Below are 11,872 nucleotides of genomic sequence, written 5' to 3' on the forward strand. Positions count from 1 at the left end.
TGAAATAGGAATTGTGAAAATATACCTGAATTTATGGTTCTTGCCATAGATTTTGATAAAATTGATGAAAACATCTATTAATGTAATGGTGATACAAAGATATATAATAAACTGTCTGTCATGATATTGGTCAAAAAGTTTAAATCTAACAGGGGAGGTAACTCCTTTACCCCAACTCCAATGTGCAGTGTCTGCAGTTTTGGTTTCAGCACCAAAAATGGGCGGGGGAAGTTGTGGAGTGGGTTCGGCTTGATGCTTTAGTGGTTTTGAAGGGTTTGAGTATAAATGTAGTTCAAGACACTGGAAACGGTTTGAAGGAGACGAGCTAGAACGGATATTTGAAAGTAATGGGTACCATGATACATTGTTTAGTCATAATACATGAAATGGTTAAGTTTCATAACAAAATATGCAGACGTTTTTGTACCAAAACATCTTAGAATAGTTCAACTTTGACCCCATTCTATTTTTGGGGTAATATGAACACGACATTGTCGTATAACACAATGCTTATTTATGACGAGACATCGGACTTGCAATGGATGAACGTTCACCCTTACTCATGACGTCGGATTGTTTATTGTATTTGTGTACTAATCTCAGAACCCGATGAAAGTATAAATTAATATTATATATAACATGGTTGATGTTTAAGCAAGAAACTCTTTACAATGGTTCTAAAATATGACACAATGTCTACAATATGACATTTTAATGACCCTAAGAGAATAATGTATCTACCTCTTTCAGATAGACGCTTCGTATGAAGTCCTAAAAAGTAATGAATTATTTGTTATGAGTGGTATTATGGAATTTTCAAAATCCAATGAGTTCAATTAAAATATAGTATCAAACTAATAATTCACAGATTATTCAATACCTGTCTATCACATAATTTTTTGATGACCTATCAGTGTGGCTAATACAAAAACTCTTTATTGACCTCGGTTTGTCTATCACAATACCTCAGGGTGTGAATCACATTATATAAATACTACATTCATTATAGGGTAACAGTGATATCACTGTCACACTCTAATGAATGTTGTTTTTATTTTATTATACCGAAAGTTAATATGATTAAGAAATATTCAAATTTGTAACAAATATAGTTATTTCTTCAACAAATTTAACAGCGAACTATTTAAGCTTTAACAATAAAGTTATTGTATGAACATTGTGAATTGCCATGGCCGTTAGATAACAATGTAGTTATTGAAATCGACGATTAGGTTACCAAACAGCTTCGGCCGATTGTTCATCCTGACTACCACGTGAATGGAGCGCTTGTAAATCTCACTCATCTCAGCGTTACGTCGGCGTTATAATCACTGGTAAGATATACACGTTAGCGACATGGAGTGCCTTTGGACCTACATGGACGATGATTTGCAACGCAAAACCATTGCGGCTAAAACGAACCGTATGCTCATCTTCTTTACGCGGTCACTATTTAGCACTGTCACTCGTTGCTAGGGCGTTGGGAAGCACCCTCCGATTGACTCAATGTTAAAGCGAATATGACAGTGTGAATTGAACAATGTACATGTATCTCTACCAATCAGATTACTGGATTTTCACTAGAGGTTTAATATGACCCTTTAAAGTGACTATTTAGTCAAATGACAACCTGAAAATCGAGTGGATACTGAAAATATGTATCTCCTAACGAACGTTTAAGTGGTTAATAATGACAGGACCTGAAGCCAACGTCCAGTGTGGTCAGTTTCATCTTTTGGGAAAGCCGGTGATAAAAATAGCTACGACCGTAATAGCGCAATATCCGGGCCTTTCTCTGAGAATTAAATATGTACAATGCCACGTTGTCGAACGACAACACAGCGTCAGTTATGAGTCTTATTTCACACGTTACACATATATCGCAAGCAAGAGTTATAAGTATAATACTATACAAATATAATCTGATATTTCCATTAACAATTGACTTTGAATACAAACAAACATGTTTAATTACAGTATGCAAGCACTGAGAGGGTACCGCAGGGCGAGTTTCAAACAACAGTAAGAACGATGTCAATAGGTTTAAACGTAAAATAGATTACTAATTTATAACGATGATTGGTGGTTGGAAGTTGCTTTCGATTAAGAATAAAAACATTTTTGTAAGCTAGAATTCACCGACAGCGGCCGCTAAAACGTATTGTTGTGCGGTTTAGAATTTGTTCATTACTGATTCAAAACGCAACGAAAACGTTGTCTTTTATCAATTTTTCGACATGAATTGTTCATAAGGAATATCAAACTATATTATTACGAAGACTTTTCTGACGGGATTGAAAAAACGTACTTCATTAAATTGTCCCTTATAATGACTTCAGAGTGTGTATCATTCTTATGACTTGAGTGTGTCTATAACATAATCCTTTCAGGAGCTCAGCTCTCTCTCTCTCTCTCTCTCTCTCTCTCTCTCTCTCTCTCTCTCTCTCTCTCTCAAATCTACATACACACACACGTAGATCTATTGTTGTTAAATGTATTAACTTCAATCTTTGTTATCACACTTACATCACCTACATACACTTATATATATCGGCATACAAGGACAGGAGATGTAAAGTCCGGCCTAATATATGTCGAGCTGTTTTACTAGTGCACAAATAAACAAGATATCATATTTGAAGATGAACGTAAAAAACGTTGGTCGGGTAGATACAAGTCTCGTGCCGACTATGTTTGTCCACCATTAGACACTTTGAAGCATCGACAGATAAGACGATTCACCTCATCAACAGTATAGGTAAGATTAATGATGTTGAAATGATGTTGAATTATGTTTGAGTAACTGTGAATGCTCTGAAAATTACAATTCCGTATTTGGCAGCAAAAATTAACCCGTATAAGATATTATATCCATGGCTTAAAGATGTTGGGACATGTAACTAATTGTCTACAATAGCCTTTAATTTAGCTTTTATTGATTTAGAAGTCTGGAACATTTTGACCATAAGGTATTTATCCTTAAACGATTTGGGATACCTATCACATGTTCATATAATCATCTGGGATGTCTATCACATGTCCATTTAATGATTTGGGGTGTCTATCATATGACCATTTAATGATTTGGGGTGTCTATCACATGACCCTTTGATGATTTGGGGTGTCTATCACATGACCCTTTGATGATTTGGGGTGTCTATCACATAACTGTTTAATGATTTGGGGTGTCTATCACATGACCATTTAATGATTTGGGGTGTCTATCACATGACCATTTAATGATTTGGGGTGTCTATCACATGACCATTTGATGATTTGGGGTGTCTATCACATGACTATTTGATGAATTCGTATGTCTATCACACGACTCTGTAATGATCTTGCAATTGGGTGTTTATCACATGACCCTTTAATGACCACAAGGTGTATAACATCAAAAAACCTCCATATTGATCCATTATATGCCGTTTAATAAAGCTCGTTTTATGGTCTATTAGATGAAGTCGTATACACTTATTAAATATAATGTCATTCAAAATACATTTCAATTTAATATGTGATCCGATTTATTTATCTAAAATACCCTAGATTGCCTAAATCAAACTGTAAGCCCTGGGTATACTATAAATGTAGAAACACAACAATCATACAGTGGGCTGAAAATAAACCCAGTTTAAATTCATATATATTCTTATTGGTGTCAACTAAATTAGTTGTATCTTTAAACAGGCAATTTCAAATATTACTTGTTAAAATAGCGTGTCGCAAAAGTAAATAAAACCTAAATTGATTTTTTTAAATGTATTAAGAGAAATGTGGGGTGAGTCATCAATGACCAACACCACAGGTCCAGGTCCAAAGCTGTTGCTATCCAAACTTTTCCGGTGGTCACCTTCCACCCAAATATGTCCCTGCAGTAATCGAACCACTTTCTTCATGCTGCGGGTCCACACGCCATCTCCCTCCAACGCCACGACCCTCTTGATTAATTTGACACCGTGATCAACTGGTGAAAAAAGGGACACAATTTCGCCTCTCTCAAACTTGTAACTCCGCACTCTCCATTTATTGAGAAATGGGTTCAAACACGGCTCCATTGATATGCCTTGAACCTCTGCAACATAACCGACAGTGCTGAGGGTGTCTGTCACATAACCATTCAATGACCTCAGGGTGTCTGTCACATAACCATTCAATGACCTCAGGGTGTCTGTCACATGACCCATTCAATGACCTCAGGGTGTCTGTCACATGACCCTTTAATGACTTCACTGTGATGATCACATAACCTGTTAAACATATGTTACGATAAAAACAATTGTAAACGAAATGCAATAACCCTTTAATAGCCTCATTGTGTCTATCACATGACCTTTTGACCTCAGTGTATCACATGAAGCTTAAGTAACCTAAGGGCACATCACGTGATACTTAAATGGCCATATGGGTATATTATCTGTACATTTGATGAAATAAATTTTAATTTTGTGTTGACCTCAATAGAGCACAAAGTACAACAGCTGATAAAGAGTCCTGTTAGAGTTACCTTGCAAATACGTGGCTTCGGTATGATTTCTCTCACCACTTAGTTATTTCGTTCACTTTTCAGGACAACGTTATATATTTATTTGCTATACTCGTAGGTCTCTATAATACCAAATACATGTGTACACGCTTGGTTCTAAAATGATACTACAGTCATGTTATGAACATTGTGTTCTTTCATACATCAAAGAATACAATTTGACATATACAACTTTATTGTTGCTTTCATGGCCATTCTTGATCCGAAAGGTCACCAACTTCAAGGCTTGGTGGACAATTAGCTAAAAGATTTTCTAAAACAATGCGTTTCTGTTGTGGTGCAAAAAAAATGTTAGTCTCACTGTGCTATTTTCAGATACCGGAGAACGCCATTTCCTAGGCAAAACATTATGAATCGGGCCATTTATTGATATATTTGCAATATAACATTATTTTTGCCTTTTTACCGTGACAGATCCCAAAGGACACCATTATCCAGGTATGGCGGACAGACAACTACCTAAGGAGGGTGCTGTTAGAAGGATACCGAGTTATATATTCTTCCTGCTGGTACCTAGACCGAATAGATCCCGGCGTCCACTGGCGCAAGTTCTACCAGTGTGACCCTTACGGTAGGTATCTTACCCAGTAAATATTATCGTAGAAACACAAAAATATATACAGCATAAATAATTCTGGTTTTAGAATTACGCGGTTTTTGTAGTAATATCCAATCCTCTCCTGTGTACATGTCACATGAAATGTACATGTCACATGAAGTGTACATGTCACAGCTAGTTCCCCCTCTTCATAGCCTTATTACTGTGTCTGGATTTATCTGTCTCCAGTTTTATGAACGTTTCTTACTTTGCGGCAATTCCTTAGCTTAGTTAGTCCATAGTAAAGCATTGTTAAAGTTAAGAATATTTATCTTTTTTTCGTAAATTAAAAAGTGCATTCCTTGGGGAAAAATGAAGGTAAGGAGAGTTCATGAAAATGGGAGCTGGCTAGATGCATCCTGTTGACCAATAAACTACTCAGTTTTTTCTAACTAACAGAAAGGTCGCAATTAACACTGAAGAAATGTTACGCCATCATCATGACGTAAATTCCAACCCTGTCATCGACAGAAACTGAAGTGTATCTGGACTAAGTTTATGTGTGCCTGATTTAATTCTGCCATCGCTCCTTCCACAAATCCTTACCATTTTAGATATAAAGAAATAAAGAAATATTATACTTTGTCCTTTTTTAAAATAGTCACGAAAATATTATTTTGACTCCTGTGTTATGTTACCCAACTTTATCATCAGATGGTGGCCGCTACGCGAATGACAAGGCCATACTTGGAGGAGAAGTATGCATGTGGGGAGAATACATGTCAAGCGAGATGTTGATGAANCTCCTTCCCGTGTACAATCCGGGGGGGGGGGCGGATGGGGGGCGGGGGATTCAAGGGACATTGAAGAAACCAATGATAGTGTGTAGCTGTATCCCCCGGCATGTGTATCGAAAGAGACGACTAATGTGAGCTCCGTGCATGTTTTCTTTCCTGTCTTCTACTAAAAAGACATTGGATACACCAAAATTGCTGCTGACCCCATGTTCGTTTCTTATCTTTCATGTTTCCTTTTCTTATTAGTTTTTCCGGCGGTGTCTTTATTTTTTGATACATACGTTTGTGCAAAGGTGGTGAACTATGTGTTGCTCGTTATACTTTGCCTTGTTTTGCTTTATGTATAATCCCATAAAATACTTTAAACACGGAAGTCATAATCAAATAATAGATGCATTGGCCTTTTTATATTATCAGGCCTCGCGGTTCTGCAGCAGCAGAGCGACTTTGGAGCAGACGAGAGGATACCTTGGATTTGTTTGACGCTGCCAGACGATTAGCAGAGCAGAGGTGTCGCATGCTGAGGTAATATATGGCTACTGTATGCTCAGATATATAACGTATGTTGAAGTTGTATGATTGGATAAAATGCTAGCGTCGAATGCTGAGGTAAATTTCAAGTGTTGTAAGTTAAGGAAACAAAAACTGGTACATGTATAACATCTCGAAGTAAAAAGTATATCTCGCATCCTCTGGTAAATTGTAAGTGTCGTTTGCTGTGTTATCTCGTATGCGCCCAGGTTATCTATTGAAATTTATAAGTTATCAATACGAAATCAATAAATAAATCAATTAATATGCAAACAATCAATCAATTAATTAATATGCAAACAAGCAATCAATCAGTCAATCATACCCTAAGCAACCTTTATCGTATACATCGATATATAAACAATATATTATGAGAAATTAGAATCATATCTAATTTACAAATTGTCTTTCAGAGCACTTAAACACACAAACTATGGAAATTGGGCTTTGGTCGTTTTAATTTTCAATAACCTAAATGTAAATATGATGATATATGGACAATAGTTACGTTTTTCGAAGATTTACCATTAATTCATTGACAATGCATCCCTATTATTCTCAATATCACCACTTAAGATGCAGTGTCATTTATTTGTTGGCATACTGTATATATTATCAAATGTTAAAGGTGTACACTCTGCCAGTAGATGTTTTAGTCCCCGTTGGTTTGCCATAACCTTGATGGTCAATTATCTCTGTTGAGTAGTGGCATGGTTAAGAATATACACACTTTAGGGATGATGTTATTGGAAATCAGTACTCCTCTTCATTTTACAATTCATGCGTTAAGGGATGTTTTACAGTTATTTAGACAATCCAGATTTAATCTGTTTGGTCCCTCGCATCACCAATGAGTCCTAGAAGGACGAATCAGCTGTAAAATGCAGTGTAATTTATTTTTCGGCAAATTGTATTGTTTACCAAATTTTTAAGGTGCACTTACCTGTGTGTGTAACATGTACGTATATCTTGTTATACATTTTAGGAGAGGCCTTGATCCCGGGTTTGCCAACGGACCTGAATTTTGTCTGAGGAAGAATGTCAGCAGACGCAAATCACATTCCCGAAACCATGTGACAGATCTGTCAGCCAATCACAACTCTGTGTTCCAATACCCAATCATCGACAAGAAACAGACAGTACCATGTGAATCAGACAAAGAGGTAAATCTCTGAAGACTATAGAAAGAAACATATTTTAAGTGCATCTGTTCCACTGCAGTGAACAAAATACAGAAGAATTCTAGCATACGTTTTCATAAATACTGTTAATTTCCCTTAATTTACAGAACAGAAGTGGAACGATCTGTTAGCTCAGTGTTGGTAAGGGCAACACTATTTTGATCGAAAGTCGAAGGGGGGAGGGGGGGGGGGTGGAGATATAACTCAACAGGGAGGAAGACAGGGTTGTTTGTTTGTAAATGATTCCAGAAAAGATCCGAAACTATCTCCAAAACCTTAAGTATAAGTTTAAATTTTTGGCAAAGGTCAAACTCACTGATCTAGTCCTTTATCTATTTAGAATTGTTCTTACATAAAAATGAAACGCAAGAGTTATTACATATATTAAGTCCATATGATCGGGCTATGAAGAAGCATATTTTTCAAAATTCCTGCTGAATTTATACAGGTATTTGCTGATATTTATGGGTAGTTCTAACATTAAGGCTATGCTTTTGACTGAAGCGCCATCTGTAGGCAAAATGAGGAATACTTTAATAAATGAGAATTTTTGAGAATTTTTTTATGTTTGATAAATCAATCATACTTACCGGAAAAGCTCTGTGGGTAAAATCCTAATATGCATGTAACTGCATCTTTTACTTTTCATTGTATTTTTCTTGTGTTTCAGAACAATTTGAACATGATTGGCCATTTATTTACCTTTACCTTTAGTACAACTGGTCATATGGTGAAGTAAAATGTAAGCTTTGTTCGATTCCATAGATAGACGAACCAAATTTTATATCGGTGCTTTCTTACATCGTATAGCTAGTAAATGGCCGAGTCAATCAATTCACATTTAAAACAGTGACTGGATTAAGATAGCACATTGCTGTACCATGTTTTCAAGCATAACATAGACAATTAATAGGTTTGAGTTGTTTTTGGATGCTGTGTACAGCATTCGTTGTGGTCTTCGCCAAGCCTGGGCAAATCAAAACCAAACAACAGACTTTCTGCTTCCGCGGAAGATCTTTAAATGCTGTGTAGATTATTTTATGGTATGATTAATGCTATAAAATGAGAAAATACATATGAAAACGATCAATAAATCAAAGAGAAAATGTTCAGTGAGCATCATGAACTATATCAATCTCAGATTACTACGCTTTTTGAACCGAATAATTTCTTCACAAAAAAACAACAACACTTTATCTCCTTACGCGAAAGATCTTTAGATAATGTGTTCATTATTTCATGATACGATCAATGGTATAATATGGTAAAATATATCTGTATAAGACAAAAAATCAAAGAAAATATGTAAAGATCTTTAACAGTGGCGTTTTTAATCAGTGAAAGTTCCGAACTATATTTGGTTCAAATTACTACGCCTCGTATTCCAATACTCTTAAGTGTGTGTGTTAAAGTTTTCTCCCCTTGTCCATCATTGCGTAGTTTCATGCTCGCGACCTGTTGAACGACTGTTTGATAATTGACCTTGATAATGTAGGCTTCGTGTTTTCTTTGTCTCAATGGAAAGTCTCCAAGTGAAAGAGAATGTTGACGTATACTAAAGTAGCCGTCAGCAGCTGTGCCTAACGAGTTTATAGATAGCTTCCCAATGCGACAGCAGCTGTGCCTAATGAGTTTGTAGATAGCTTCCCAATACAGTCTCTAGATAATGGCCCGATTAGTATAATACAAGTGCTTCGCGAATATAGCATATTGAACATCAAAAATTAAAACCGTATATACATATTATTCACATTTACCAGAAACTGAATAATTATATAGGTCTTTAACCTTCGTTACAATATCGAGAGAAGGAGAGATACACAAGCGGCTTGCATTAGTCCGTGATTACACGCACTGGGAAAAGATCATTGTCTGTGCTCTGTAGCAGCTTCATTACACTAATTAAGGACCAGAATATCAGACAACTTTCAATTTCAGGGCTGTTGGGTCAAGGTCATCGTTTCTTATTTTTATACTGCTAATGGTAGCCAGTAAGGGATCTATATTGTTTTAGCAATACTCTGCTTGTTTTTTATATTTTTATTGAAAATTATAATTAAGGGATGGGCTATTTTGACCCTTACTTAACAACATGTTCTTTATTATTTACTGCCATTCTGTACTGATATACCATCTCCTTTATTCCATTATTTGAATCCTTCATACACAGCATCCCTGAGTGCCCTCGGCACTTTGATTAGATAAGTTGCGAATGCAAATTAAAGAAATACTTGAATAATGTTAAGGTGGTTGTAATCGTGGGATGAGACATAACGTCTCTAGTGCCGGGTTTAATATTGCTATACACAGATAATAGTTATAGACAGTTTGTGACAAAAGCAGGGTAGCCACTGCAGTAGATTGTTATCGACTGTAAACACGCGTCTTTATGGTTACTCGAATGCAGCCCTCACGTGATTATTTTTATCCTTTTCCTCTTTAAAATGTACTGCTATCCGATAAATGAATTGGAAGACAAAAACCTACACCGACAGGCGGAGACTAAGCCTAAACGGAAGCTCGAGAACTCACACATGTTATACACAAAAGCTAACTCAGAAATTATCATCCCCTACCAAACCGTCAGAGGCGAACAAAGGGAAGTCATTTGCCACATCCTGCCACATTTAACACTGTCAACCATTGTCCCTGTTAGTCCCACAAACTAACATGATTTTATAATTATTATTACAGATTATGTATTGATTTTCATAGTATCAATCAGTAAAGGAAATCACTTCATAATGTCCGTCAATTCTGCAAGGTAGAGTACAAATCCTTTGGTGGAAAATCCTTGCTTCGCTAACAAAACTTTGTTATTTATTCTACTTTAGGTTTTGTTCCTGTGCTTCATGACTCCAGTGTCCGTCTTCGTTGAGATATTCCTAATATGTTTGCACAGAAAGAGACGAATGTTACGGTGCTGACGATGCTGAACTTGTTATTTGGATTTGGACTACAATTCTATAAATGTTATAACTGTTATTTATGAAATATGTATATGTATAGATCCATTAATGTAAAAATCGCATGGCTTGATAATAATTTTGTTTTTGATAAACTTATAATGCAATAAAATATTTGAATTATATATAGTTTGAATATTTCATTGTGTTTTTTTTGGTTTCTTTATATTTTCTACGTAGTCAATTCTATTATGATTTCCCGTTGATGAATCTTGTTAATAATACAGTTACAAGATTAATCAAGACAAACAGAAGCCTTAAAAATGTTAACCAAATAAAAATATATACAATTTCTAAATAACCCAATTATACATGTGTATCGTTTTAACTGGCTGGATGTTGATATGTAAAGATAAGATTAATATAATGTAATAATGTTATCAACTTTCCATAATAGCTCGTAATATCTTTTGATATTTTGAAATAGCTAATAACATATACATACAAGATATTTCGTTGATATGGTCTGTTTTTAAAGGGTTTCACGTCCTATCAACATCTAAAATCATTTAAGGACGTGCCTCTCTATGTGCATTACAAAATGTATTATCAGTTCATGCTTATGTGTATGTATGCTGGAGGCAGAGTATGTTGGTGTGCTTGCCTCCTTGTAATAGTGCAGATCTTATGCCGACTTCATAGCGCTACCTCACTGAAATACCAGGACGAAGGCACCTAGGACAGCATTTTCGTGGGACCCAAATGTCGAGGTTTACCGACAAAACACCATTTCGAGGGGACATGAGCTCTTGGATTACGGGCACCCACTCAAATGGAGAATCGCTTTATATCAAACTTGAAACTACATCGTTGACCTACGAGTTCGTGGAGGAAAATTACCCACAACATAAACGAAATTTAAAAACAAACTACGAAAATATGGTGATTTCACAGTTTTCATGCTGGCTAAAATGGATGCGAGCAAATGCTTTAAAAAAAAGAAGAAAGAGTAAACGGAGAAAACTCATGAGACTTGATGATCCATTATACAGTTTCTTGTCAGATCAGATCATTGTTTCCGGACCCATTGTTATGAATCTATCGACTTCATGTTTTTACAGACTGTGATGAAAGTTTAACAAATGCCAAATGGTCCTCTTAAGTGTTCGAAATATAGGGTAATAAGGTCAACGCTGGGGTCACTATTGGTATTTATATGTCCACAACGAGGCAAGAAGGCAATGACATTTTCTAGTTTATTCAAATAACAATGGCAATAATTTTCATTGCATTTCAATAATATTTGCAGATGACGTGTCATTATGTATGTTCATGAAACTTGATTAGGTATTTCGAAACAATTTTAACTCGGA

General features: G+C 35.8%; 1 protein-coding gene across 1 annotated transcript; it reads left to right on the top strand.

The window, feature by feature from the left end:
- Window positions 1-6,272: 6,272 nt before the first annotated feature.
- LOC110457480 lies at window positions 6,273-10,567 on the top strand. The gene is made up of 3 exons (XM_021508777.1): window positions 6,273-6,406; window positions 7,398-7,575; window positions 10,428-10,567. The coding sequence occupies exons 1-3, from the start codon at window positions 6,273-6,275 to the stop codon at window positions 10,518-10,520; spliced, it is 405 nt and encodes a 134-aa protein (XP_021364452.1). The 3' UTR covers window positions 10,521-10,567.
- Window positions 10,568-11,872: the final 1,305 nt, after the last annotated feature.

The sequence above is a fragment of the Mizuhopecten yessoensis genome, unplaced genomic scaffold (genome assembly GCF_002113885.1).
Source record: "Mizuhopecten yessoensis strain PY_sf001 unplaced genomic scaffold, ASM211388v2 scaffold9157, whole genome shotgun sequence".
Lineage (NCBI taxonomy): Eukaryota > Metazoa > Mollusca > Bivalvia > Pectinida > Pectinidae > Mizuhopecten > Mizuhopecten yessoensis.

What these genes read in the sequence shown, in the direction of transcription:
- LOC110457480 (XM_021508777.1), top strand. Translation starts at nt 6,273, where the DNA reads ATGCATTGGCCTTTTTATATTATCAGGCCTCGCGGTTCTGCAGCAGCA. An exon ending in CAGAGGTGTCGCATGCTGAG is followed by an intron (nt 6,407 to 7,397) that starts GTAATATATGGC and finishes TATACATTTTAG; the next exon opens with GAGAGGCCTTGATCCCGGGT. An exon ending in CATGTGAATCAGACAAAGAG is followed by an intron (nt 7,576 to 10,427) that starts GTAAATCTCTGA and finishes ATTCTACTTTAG; the next exon opens with GTTTTGTTCCTGTGCTTCAT.